This window comes from Lupinus angustifolius, unplaced genomic scaffold, assembly GCF_001865875.1.
Source record: "Lupinus angustifolius cultivar Tanjil unplaced genomic scaffold, LupAngTanjil_v1.0 Scaffold_385, whole genome shotgun sequence".
Lineage (NCBI taxonomy): Eukaryota > Viridiplantae > Streptophyta > Magnoliopsida > Fabales > Fabaceae > Lupinus > Lupinus angustifolius.
Window position 1 is genome coordinate 181,094 of NW_017727794.1, and position 13,805 is coordinate 194,898.

Genomic DNA, 13,805 nt, shown 5'->3' on the forward strand with positions numbered 1-13,805 from the left:
TAATACATTCCATACTCATTGTATCCTACATAATTTTAGACTAATATATAAGTAGCTTTTCATAAAATCTGTAAAGCAATGTTAAATTTTATAGTGCAAATAATGCCATGTGAGAGCTTATATGATTTTCAAAATTTGGCAAGTACTTGTCCTCTTTGCCAATTATACCTGTGTAAATGACAAAGAAGGACTTTCTAAGTAATGAAGTTGTACAAGTTGGTTAGCTATGCACTAATGAAATCACATTTGTCTCTTTGTTATAAAATTGAACTTTTATTAATATAGTTTTTCTACTTACAAAGAGTTAAAATTAATTTTATTTATAAGATGCTAACCGAGTTTGACCTATCACAACCCACAGTTCACTTAGGATGACTTTAAGTTATAATTTGATGGACATAAAATGTATTCAGGTTTTTTAGCCCAATCCAATTTAGTCTAAACCTGTTCAGGTAACCTATTTTGATAGGTTTAGTTTTATGTTTTCTCAGTACAACTCTATTTTGTAAATAATAAAAACATGATTAAACATCAATTTTTATTGAAGTTACTTGAAGAATAAGTTTTTTAAACTTACTCTCTATCCTAACCATCAATTATAGAGAAATCCAATGATTTGAATTAATGAGTATATCTTAGAGTAAGTACATCCCCACTATTTGTCATAAATGTAAATAACTTTTTTTTTAAGCTGACACCATGACATTGCTTATAAGCACCGAAGGTTTGTGGCAAAGTGGTAAATGGTAATGGCTTCCTCTCATGCATTTTCGAGGCAAGCAGATTAGCCTTGAACAAGGAAAGCATTCAGAAGAACAAAACAATCAAACTAGAGCACAAAAATAAGTCGAAAGTTGATGATTTGAAACTCCAGCCATGTTAACACTTGCAAAGGTTTAGCATGGTAATTTCTTAGTTAGCAGCATTGAAAAACAATTTCTCAAACTTCGGTTATTTAAATGTATGACCATATATCTACTACCTAATTGTGGCAGGCATGAGAGAAGTACAAATTGACTTGCAGGTATAGCACTGACATATAGGCTGCAATATATACCATATACTCTTTCTTCAAATACTTCTGAACTTATGTCATAATAAGTTCTCATTTGTTCATTTTCCCTACTAAAAATCTGATTTCTATTCTCAAACTTCAAAAGATGTTGTAAAGCCTAACACACCAATTCATAATTTGCCATATTATAGGAGAAGCTGACAGAAATACATATGCTCTCATGAACAAAATCTAACACTAGAAAGATTTCATAATTTTAAATGACGGGGGACTCGACCGCAACTGCTCTGCATTCTCATTATCTCCTTTGCAAAATCTTGATTGCCTGTTAGAGCAAGTCCATTCAATACCCGATTAAAAGTAAATTTTCGGGGCAAAAACCCTCTATCAATCATCTCTAACAACAACTTCCCAGCCACCACCAAATCGTCTGATTTCTTCCTCACAAACATTGCACCAATCAGAATGTTGTATGTGTCCAGATTGGGCAAGCATGACCCATCCCCCATCTTTTCAAACATGTTCAAACCCTTTTCAATGTCCCCAGCATCACAAAAGTAACGGATCACGACATTGTATGTCTGAACATTTGGCCGACAGTCATCTTTCTCCATTCTAGCCATAAGTTCCAACGCCCTTTCCATATCACCAGAATGACACAATCCCCTGATAAGAACATTATACGTAGTCAAATTAGGCACACACCCCTTCCTCACCATCTCTGCAAAAACCAATGCTGCATTCTGCACATTATCCTTCTTACACAAAACTTGAATCAAAGCATTATAAGTCGCGACTGAAGGAACCACACCCTCTGTAACCATCATATCAAAAACCCTCTTCGATTTCTTAACCTCACCCCCAACACCAAACCCATGAACCATTGTAGTATAAGTAACAACATCGATCTCACACTCCCTCTTCTTCATCTCCAAAAAAAAATTCCAAGCTTCCTGAAACTGACCAGTCCTAAAGTACCCTTTAAGCAATATATTGTAAGTAACCAAAGTTGGTTCAATTCCTCTTTCCACCATCTCCTTCAAAACCCGCATAGCCATCGGAGTTCGCTTAATCAAACACCAACCATTTGCAATTACATTATAAGTAACACTATCACACTTAAACCTAGACCTCAACATTTTAAACAAGCTATAAGCCATTTCAACGCGCCTCGACTTACACAACACATCGAGGATAGTATTGAAGGAATTCAGATCCTGGCGACAACCGTGTTCATGCATTGACAAGAAAACCTTAACAGCCCTATGAGCTTTTCCGGCAGAGACATACCTTTCGGCGATAATTGCGAACGTTCGAGGCGTGGGGCCGCAGCGGAGGGATCGCATCCGGTGGAGGAGGGTCCAGGCGGTCCTATAGTCGCGTAACCGGGCAGCGATGTCAATGGCGTGATCGAATGAAGAGGCGGAGTGAGTGTAGAAAGGGTTGCAGTCAAGGTGTTTGAAGAATTGCAGGGCTTTGGGTCCGTGATTCCAGAGGCGCTTGAGGACCTGGTCGACGAGGTGTGGGGTCCATTGGAGTGTGGGGTTTGACAGGACTTCGGAGAGGGATTCAGGGTCTGATTCGAGGACGAGTTTGGCTATGGCGGCGTCTTGCGGCGGCGATGGGAGTTCGGGGACGGTGGAGGTGTGTGATTGACGTGGCAGCGGGAATCGGGGTTTTGGTGGAGGGAGAATGTGGAAATGAAAAGCGTGTGAGGTTTGTTGAGATGCTTTCGGTAGTATTCGGGTGAATATGTTCATAGCATCCTAAGGTTTCACGACAATCTTCATTTTCTTCAGAGTTGCCACTTCACCATCCCCTTTCTTCCAGAGTTGTGAAGTAGAATACTAGAGATTAGTGGCTAGTGCACTCAATAGGTCCCTTTAAAGAAAACTAATAATATTAATTGCATTCGTTAATAAGACAAAATCGTCATAGATTAATGATTCATCCAGAAATTATTTTATTTTTAAATTATCAATCAAGTTCTTGGGATGTTACAGTGGTATCCTTTAAAGAATACTATATGAGAAAGTTAATATTGGAAAACTAAAACCAATATTCTGTTTTCCATTCAAGTAGGGTTGTTTGTGAGTTGATTTGAGAGAATGATAGAGAGATTGTAAAGACTTATGAGTTATAAAATATATTTGGAAGTTAATTTTAAAGTTTTTTCTTTTAATTCACACTCATCTCATGATTATTAAGTATTTAATTTTTATGTGTTCCTCTCTAAAACCTAACTTGCAATCTAACCCTAAGAGTTAGTTTGAGAGTTGAATTTTGGAGGAAAAGTGAAGGTTTGGGAATCATGAAATACACTTATGAGATGACTTCCAATCTTTCTCTTTCTCTTCACCTCCAAAATCTAATTCCAAAGCTAAGCCTAAAAATATATATCCACATCATCATTAAGTTTATTGTGTTATGGTAAGTCAAGAAACTTTGATATATAAAGTAGCTCAACTGGTGAGATAACAAATGTCATCACAAGCTACTATCAATGATCCTATAAAGTATAAATGGAATCAAAGGAGACACAATTTTGTCAATATGGCTTTAATATTCTTCTTTATGGTGTTATTAGAGCATCCTTATTTTGTAGTTATTTATATTTTCTAGTAAATTAAACAACTTTTCTACTTTTCACTCCAATTATGCAATTCAGTTTTGTCCTAAATAGACCCCACCATTTGTCTACTTTCTACAACGCTCACACAAACGAGCATTGTTAAATGGTTGAAAGTACACATTTAATAACATTCATTCAAGCGAGTGTTGTTAAAGGTCTAATCTATACTTTTAAAATGTCTACTTCATACTTTTAATAGTGCCCATTCAAACAACCGCTGTTAAATGTGTACTTTTAATAGCGCTCCTCAAACAACAACTAGTAAATGTGTACTTTTAATAGCGTTCACTCAAGCGAATGCTGCTAAATGTCTAGTTTTAACAGCGAGTATCAAAAGAGACACAACACTCTTCTCACATAAATCTATGTCTATGCAACCAATCAATACTGACCAACACTCAAGGAACTCACCAAGCAGCCATGATTGAAGGAACTCACCAAGTAGCCATGGCTCAAGGACAAAGAACTCACCAAGCAGCCATGACAAAAGGACCTGACCAAGCAACTATAAATGATCAAGCTCGGGAACATAATCTTCACATCCAAGTAACCAAGACAATCACAAAACATAATCATCAACTTGTCCTACTAAGTCAACAAACCAGCCAAACTAGAAAAACCAATTATGCACCAGTTGAACTTGCAAAACCAAGCCAACAACATATACTTGCATATGGCCATAACAATAGTAACATCTATCATTTCCAATTAGTTATAGTTCTTGTTACTAGCACGTTTTTTTTTTTTTTTAGCATGTGCTTTTATTTAGTTAGTTAGGCTTTTAGCATGTGCTCTTATTTTAGTTAGTTAGGCCTTCCATTCTTGTATAAACTCATAGCTTTAGGTTAGTTTAACATAATCTCTTTTGTAAAAAAATTAAACTGATCATTAGATCAGTATTTCATTCATAGTAAAGAATTATTCTCGAGATTATTCATAGTACATTGGGTTTTCTTCTTCTTGTTCTTCTTGGATTGTTAATCCACCATTGAATAATCTTCTTTCTTTTATTTGATGGTATCAAAGATCTTTTAGAGAGCTCTGCTACATTCAATAAATGTCTACCATGAATTTAAGCTTCATTCTACCTAACCCTGCCCATATTTCCTCTGACCCTTCTCGACATCCATACTATATTCATCCTTTAGAAAACTCTGCCACCCCTCTTGTCTCGCCATTACTGAATGATGACAACTACCACCAATAGACAAGGTCTATGCAGATGAGTCTCATATCAAAACAAAAGTGGAAATACATGGATGGATCAATTAGAATGTCAAGCAAGACAAATCCTTCATACAAGGCATGGGCAAGGGCCAACAATATGGTCACCTCATGGATCACCAGATCAGTCACACCATATATAGTCCAAAGCATCCTTTGGATAGACAAAGCCTATGAGGTCTAGGAAGATCTCAATGAAAGGTTCTCCAAAGGTAACCTCTTTAGGATAGTAGATTTGCAAGATACCATAGGAAACCTTAAGCATGGTGATTTAAGTGTTTCAAAGTACTTCAGCCAAACTAAAATCCTATGGGATGAGTTAGACACATTTAGGCCTGAACCAAGATGCACTTGTGATGCCCTCTGTGACATAAAGAAGCATAGAGAAGAGGACAAGATCATCACATTCCTCAAGGGACTCAATGATGCATATAGCGGAGTTATATCCCAAATTATGCTCATAGAGCCCCTTCCTTCAATGAGAAAAGTTTTCTCCCATGTTATTCAGCAAGAAACACAGATGAATGAACATGATTCAGATTCAAAATCAATGATTATCTCCAACAATGGAAGGAGAGGAGGATACTCAGAAAGGTCATACACAACAAATAGAAATTCCAACAACACTTTTGGAAGAGGAACTTCTGGTGGATATCGTAGAGGATCTTGGAACAAGACACAAGATCCACCAAAGTTTTGTACATATTGCAAGAAGAATGGGCACACCACAAAGACCTGCTACAAGTTGCGTGGTTACCCATCAAACTTTCCACTTAGCAGACGAGAACAAGTAAATTCTGCTCAATCAACAAGCTTGAATGAATCTGAAAAGACTGATATACAAGATAGAGATCAAAGAGATGACAATATTTTTGGACTTAGTAAGCAACAATATCAAGGTCTTGTGAGCATGTTGCAGCAGACACAAAATACACAAAGGACTGATGGTGAACACTCCAACATTCTCTCAGCCACTTCAGTACCATCAGACATGAACAACACAGATAATTCTCATCTTAATCAACCATTATCCTCTTGGATATTAGATAGTGGTGCAACAGACCGTATTAATTCCAAACTCTCGAATTTTGGAACTTATAATAGAATTAAGACAATTAATGTAAAGTTACCCAATGGCAATGAGGTAATCTCACAAATCTCAGGCACTATTTTTCTGCTTTCTAATCTCATCCTCTATAATGTTCTTTATCTGCCTGATTTTTCATATAATCTGCTATCAATATCAAGACTTACTACTGATTTGCCATGCATATTATCCTTTGATTCTAATTGTTGCCTTATCTAGGAGAAGATGTCTTTGAAGAAGATTGGTATAGCTAAAGCTTCAAATGGTTTATATGTGCTTAACTCTACAATTACACAACATCGTGTGAATTTTTCTAATATTTGCCAACCTAGTTTTTCTAGTTCTAGCTCATGGAATTTTAGATTAGGACATATTTCTCACAATTGTATGGATATTATAAGAACATAATTTCCTTTCGTTACTGCCAATAAAGTTCCACTATGTGAGATTTGTCACTTAGCTAAGAAGAAAAAGCTTTCTTTTCCTATAAGTAATAACTAATCCTTACATTGTTTTGATTTAATACATACTGACATATGGGAACCTTTCCCTATTCCTTCATTACATGGTCATAAATATTTCTTGTCTGTTGTTGATGACCATTCTAGGTTCACATGGGTTTATCTCATGCAGAGTAACGCAGAAACCCAAACCCCTTTACAGAATTTCATCAATATGATAGAAACACTATTCTATGCTAAAACCAAAACAATAAGAAGTGATAATGGAGCTGAATTCTCTATGATGCCTTTTTATGCCACAAAGGGAATCATTCATCAAACTTCATGCATATATATCCCTCAACAAAATTTTCTAATCTTATGCTATCAAGCATGCCACTCACGTCATTAACTTGTTACCTACTCCTATCCTCAAATAACATAACCCTCATGAGGTCTTGTATAAAAAGTTACCTGATCTATAACACTTAATAACTTTTGGTTCTTTATGCTATGCAAGCACTCAGAAACACTCTAGAACTACATTTGATCCTAGAGATGCTAGATGCATTTTCTTAGGATACCAACAAGGTGTCAAAGGATATATAGTTATGAATCTTTTAACCAAAGCCTTAGAAGTAACAATGAATGTAGTCTTCTATGAAACCATATTTTATTACTCATATTTAGCCAATTCCCCCACTACCTCTCCTAATCACCCTCTCTTTACCCGAACCTTCTTCTGCCGATGCTTTCTATGAAGATATTTTGCCATCAATCATGCCAATTCTTGAATGAACAATCTATAGAAACTACAATACATCCACACTCCTATGAACCACATTCCCTTACCCAACACCAACCTCCACCTCCTATAAGAAGAAGCAATAGACTTTTAAAACCACCTACATATTTAGAAGACTATCATTGTGCCTTACTTAATAACACCACCATGCCCTCTAAATCAAAATACATTCTATCCTCCTATGTATCATATGATAGCCTATCAAAACCTTACTTGCATAGAATTCTTTTTATTTCTTCTGTGATTGAACCAAAAACCTATATGCAAGCTATCAAAATTCCTCATTGGCAGGAAGCCATACACAAAGAACTACAAGCTTTGCAAGAAAACAACACTTTGATCATAACTGATTTACCTATAGATAAGAACCCTATTGGTTGCAAGTGTGTCTTCAAGATTAAGTATAAATATGATGGACCCATTGAGAGACATAAATCTAGATTAGTGGCCAAGGGCTACACTCAAATTGAAGGCATAGACTACATTGATTCATTCTCACCAGTTGCCAAAATAAGTACGGTTAGGCTCCTTCTAGCTTTAGCTTCCATCCATAACTGGCCCTTAACACAACTTGATATCAATAATGCTTTTCTTCATGGAGATCTTAAGGAAACTGTTTATGTGGTCCTCCTTCCTGGCCTTCCTTCTTCTGGTCAAAACCATGTCTGCAAGCTTGAAAAATCCATATATGGTCTCAAGCCAGCAAGCAGACAATGGTTTGCAAAATTATCACACTTTCTCCTTAAAAATGACTACCATAAGGCTAAAGGAGACCACTCCTTCTTTACCAAATGAACTTCCACAACCTCAATCACTGCAATCCTTGTTTATGTGGATGACATTATCCTTACTGGAAACAATGCCAACGAAATTTCCAAACTAATGACTCTCCTTGACAATACTTTCAAAATTAAGGACCTAGGCACTCTAAAATTCTCCCTAGGCTTTGAAATTTCTAGAAACAACACACACATCTCTATGAATTAGAGAAAATATGCCCTTGAGATCCTTTCTGATGTAGGAATGCTAGGCTGCAAACCTTCAATACACCTATGATAAGTGGCAGCCACTTTTTTCAGGATTCTTGTGCACCCTTCCCTGATCCTTCCTCTTATAGAAGATTAAAGGAAGACTTATCTACTTGACAAATACCAGACCTGACTTGTGCTTCTCTGTTCAACAATTGGCATAATTCATGATCTAGTCTACCATAACTTATCACACTACACCCTTAAAAGTTCTTAGATATATTAAAGAGACTCCTACTATAGGTTTATTCTTTTCTAGTGAATCAAATGTTCAATTAAAAGCTTATAGTAATGGTGATTGGGTAGCCTGCCCTGACACTTGAAGATCCATAACATAATATTACATATATCTTGGCACCTCTCTTATATCTTGGAAATCCAAGAAATAGAAAACCATATCTAGGAGTTCATGTGAAGTAGAATACAGGGCTATGGCTATTACCACTTGTGAATTAACTTGGCTTACTTACTAACTTGAAGACTTGCAATATTCTTTCTCTATACCTGCTATTATATTTTATGATAATCAATCTGCAATACATATTGCCACTAATCTCGTTTTTCATAAAAGAACCAAGCACATAGAGCTTGATTGCCACACTGTTAGAGAAACGTGCAGTCAAGGTAAAATCAAAATCCTTCCTGTTCCTTCATATCTACATCTTGCAGATGTTCTCACTAAGCTTCTAGGAGCCATCGATTATCAACAATTCAAACAAAGTTGGGCCTCATCATCATCTATGCCCCAGCTTGTGGGGGGGTATCAAAGGAGACACAACGCTCTACTCACATAAACCTATGTCTATGAAACAAATCAATACTGGCTAACACTCAAGGAACTCACCAAGTAGCCATGACTCAAGGACAAGGAACTCACCACACAGCCGTGACTTAAGGACCTGGCCAAACAACTATAGATGATCAAGCTCAGAAACAAAATCTTCACATCCAAGTAACCAAGACAATCACAGAACATAATCACCAACATACCCTACTAAGTCAACAAACCAGACAAACTATAAAAACCAGCTCTGCAACAACTGAACTTGCAAACACAAGCCAACAACATATAATTGCATATGGATATAACAGTAGTAGCATCTATCATTTCCAATTAGTTATAGTTCTTGTTATTTGCACGTTTTGTATTTTTAGCATGTGCTCTTATTTAATTAGTTAGGCTTTTAGCATGTGCTCTTACTTTAGTTAGTTAGGCTTTCCATTCTTGTATAAATTCTTAGCTTTAGGTTAGTTTAAAATCATCTCTTTTGTAACAAGTTTAAACTCATTGTTAGAACAATATTTCATTCATAATAAAGAATTATTCCCGAGGTTATTCATAATACATTGGTTTTCTTCTTCTTGCTTTTCTAGGATTGTTAATCCACCATTGAATAACCCTCTTTCTTTTCTTTGAGTGAGTGCTATAAATGTCTACTTTTAATAGCACTTGCTCAAATGAGCATTGTTAAATGTATATTTTCTACTTTTAACAGTATGTCACTTTCTCTGAATCTGAATAAAATAGAGTCAGAGTCGTTGCACATTCTTCCTCTTTTCATTATTGGTTAATATGTTTTCCTCTTTCTCCTTCTTCATTTTTCGATTATTTTAAGGGTTTTGTGGAAATAAGAACCATGCTCTAATTAGAGAATAGTTATCTACTTACGGATAAAAATATATCACTCCCAATGCTACCAAAATTTACGAACGGTCCTTATATTGTTATGGACTATCGCTGGAGATACTCTTAGTATTGCATGTGAGTTTGCATGACTATATTATCACCGTATAACTTAGATAATCTTCAATGACAAACATTATATTCATTCCTATTTGGGTCCCACACTTATTTTATGATTTTTATTATAATTCCCTATGAAATAAAAATAACATATACTTTTCCCATAATAGTAAGCATCATTCTTATTCTTATTTGGTCACACAACCTACCTCATTCTTAACCAAACATATACTTTTTTATTTTCTCTTTTTTCTTATTTCTCTCTCGTTGTTCTTATTTAACAAAAAAAATTCATAAAATAAGAATGTCACAGTGAAAAACAGAGTAAGAATGTAATCATTTTCATAAGAATGAACTACGAACAACCATTGGATATACTCTTACATCTTACTCTAAAGTTAAATTTTCACGTACTTTTGGGATTTTAATTTTATCGTACTTTTGGGCTTTAAATTTTCACTAGTCCAAAAGTGAATCTAAGCTCTATAAAGGAATAAAAAATAGCAACCTCATACATTACCTTGTATATTCAACAGTGAGTGATTTTTTGGTTTATGGCAAAGTGGATGAATTCACTGTTTTTTGATTCAGGAACTAGGAACTATACATAATGTGTTAGCAATTTCCTAATGATTGGTGAAATATCAACCCTAGGATCTTGAATCTCATGCTTCTCACACGTAATATAAAACAAGGATACAAACTCATACATGAGTCCATGTTCTCTAATCTACTCCTTTGGCATACCTTTTGAGAGAGTTTTGGTATGATGGCATTCCTCAACCAAATGCCTTAATTCCTTTTGGGACCTTCGTTTTCTCTCTGATAGGGAGAAGTAAAAACTATTTGTGATTTGATGTATTGGGGACCATAACCGTTCTTTATGCATTAACTTATAGGGTTCCCATTATCCCCTATAGGCCAAATGTTTGGGTATCCATTCATTAAGCCCACATATGTTATCAATTTCTGAAATCTTATAGGTTGTCAATAATTAGATCACTTGTTTTGTAACCCAAAATAAATAACCAATATAATTGTATTAAATATATGATGTCTACCTTAATTAGAAATTAGGAATTTCTAACAATCTCCCACTTGGGCTTCATATTTTTCCTGAAACAATTATATCACATATTCTTTAGGCACGCATATGTATGCTATTTATATTTAGACTTCTCCTTAATACAATCTGGTACCTCTCATATATTAACAATGGAACCATAGTGGCGTTCATCACATTCAAACATGACTCGACCCTGATGATCATCATATTAATATACTTAATGACAAAGATCAAATATGGATGAGTGACATGGAAATTTCATGCAATGTGATCTCAAATATGTCTATTCCAACTGGTCCTAATTTATTCTTTAGTGAGATCAATCCAAAGTCTTTAATCGCAAAACAATAGTTACATTACACAAGTTAAAAATAGAACAATATACCATCAACTTTATTATGCATAAAACTATATATGACATCCAAAGTATATCATAAAACATATAGACTCCCACTGAACTAAGGTATCCTAAGGAGCAATACTCATATGAGCAATATGTTCACGAATGACTCTAGGTACCAAACCCTTAGTTAGTGAATCAGCTAGCATAAAGTTTGTTCGTATATGTTCTAGTAGAAACTTGATATCAATAAAAATTGACTTCGTAGAACTTCTAATATTGTTGGAGTAAAGAACCATTTACTTACTGTCACAATAAATTCTCGATGGTCTTTTAATATAATCGACCACACGTAAGCCACTAACAAAATTTCCGCAACCATATGCCATGGTCTGATGTTTCAAAATAAATCATGAACTCTGCAACAATGATTGAAAGAGTTATGAGCGTCTATTTAGTAGACTTCCAAGAGATAGCACCTTCAGCTAAGATACACACATATCTAGAGGTGGAGTATCTGTTGTTTAGACACCCAAAAAAATCAGAGTCAGTGTACCCAATGATCTCTAAATTCTTAGACATCCATTAAGTGAACATGTACTCTTTTGTTCTCTTTAAGTAATGCATAACACATTTGACTGCCTTCTAGTGAGGTATTACAGGATTGCTCAAATATCTTCAAAAAAACCCCACGACAAACACTATGTCAGAACGTGTGAAAACTTGAGCATACATTAGACTTCCTACTGCAGATACATAAGGAAACTTTTGCATCTCCTATCTTTCAAAGTCATTTTTGGGGCACTGTTCGAGACTAAACTTGTCTCCCTTAGCTATAGGGAAATCCCTTGTTTAGTTTCTTTCATGCTAAATCTATCTAGCACTTTATCTATATTAATTTCTTGTGACAACCTTGGGATACCTTGAGAGCGATCTCTTAGTATCTGAATACCTAATACAAAAAAAAGGTTCTCGAAGATCTTTCATTTTGAAATTTTTCATTAGAAATCTCTTCGTCTCATGCAATAGTCTCATATTACTGCTCGCAAGTAGTATATCATAACCATATAATACGACGAATATAAATTTACTCCCACTGAATATATGGTACACACAATCATCAACTTTATTTGCCTCAAAACCATACGAGGAAATAACTTCATGAAACTTGTTATTCTATTGACGATAAGCTTGTTTAAGGCCATAGATTGATTTATTTAATTTGCATCCCATTGACTTTGAGTCAATTGATACAAAGTTTTCTGTTTGTGCCATATAGATTGTTTCTTTAATGTCACCATTTAGAAACACAGTCTTAACATCCATCTGATGTAGCTCTAATTCAAAATGAGCTACTAGTCCCAACATTATTCTAAAATAATCCTTCGAAGATACTAGAGTAAAAGTTTCTTGATAATCAATGTCTTATTTCTGTGTGTAGCCTTTAGCAACTAGACGAGCTTTATATCTATCAATATTATCCTTTGAACCCTTCTTAGTTTTAAATATCCATTTGCAACCAATAGGTTTCGCACCTTTAGGTAGTTCGACAAGATCCCAAATGTCATTATCATGCATAGACTTCATCTCATTATTCATGAAATCGATCCACTTTTGAGAGTTAGAAATTTTCATGGCTAGACAAAATTTCAATGGATCATCTTCATTTAACCCAATGTCATCCTCATGTTTTTGAATAAATACACTATAATTATCATGAATTGCACTTCTCCTCTCTCTAGTGGATCTCCTTAATGACACTTCTACTTCTTGAAGTTGTTGAATTTGTTCTATAGGTACTTGAGGGAGAACCTCATTGCTGTCTTGTTCTGGAATATTGCCAGGAACAATATTCTGAACATTATCTTCTATTACCGAAGTTGTTCACCATCAGTGATAGGTTCTTCCTCAAAGACAATATTCCTTATATTCTCTTCCTTCCCTAAATCAACTTCCTCAAGAAATCATGCATTTCCCATCTCAAATAAGAAGTCTTGAAGTGGGATCATAAAATTTATAGCCCCGAGAGTGTTCAACATAGCCAACAAAATAGCAGTTGACTGTTCTTGAGTCTAGTCTCCTTTCTTGTGGTCTATAAGGTTGTGCCTCAGTTAGACAACCCCAAATGTGCAAGTGTTTTAAGCTTGATCTTTTATCACTCCAAAGCTCATATGGGGTTTTATTAACTGATTTACTTGGCATCCTATTAAGGATGTAAACGTGGTCTTTAAAGCTTCCTCCCATAGAGACTTTGGTAAGGAAGAATGACTAATCGTACTTCTCACCATATTCTTAAGAGTCTGGTTTCATTGCTCATCAACACCTTTCATGCTAGGTTTGCCTGACATATTATATTGCGGAACAATTCCACATTCTCTGAGGAAAAACACAAATAGTCATTTCACAACATCCTTATTGTTCGTT

General features: G+C 35.3%; 1 protein-coding gene across 1 annotated transcript; it reads right to left on the reverse strand.

Annotated features, from left to right (window-relative positions):
* Positions 1 to 750: 750 nt before the first annotated feature.
* On the reverse strand, positions 751 to 2,879 carry LOC109341165 (pentatricopeptide repeat-containing protein At1g74900, mitochondrial). Its single transcript, XM_019579004.1, has 2 exons — positions 1,226 to 2,879; positions 751 to 885 (listed from the first exon to the last, which is right to left on the reverse strand). Exon 1 carries the CDS (start codon positions 2,773 to 2,775, stop codon positions 1,264 to 1,266), a length of 1,512 nt encoding a protein of 503 aa, XP_019434549.1. The 5' UTR covers positions 2,776 to 2,879; the 3' UTR covers positions 751 to 885; positions 1,226 to 1,263.
* Between the last annotated feature and the right edge of the window lie 10,926 nt (positions 2,880 to 13,805).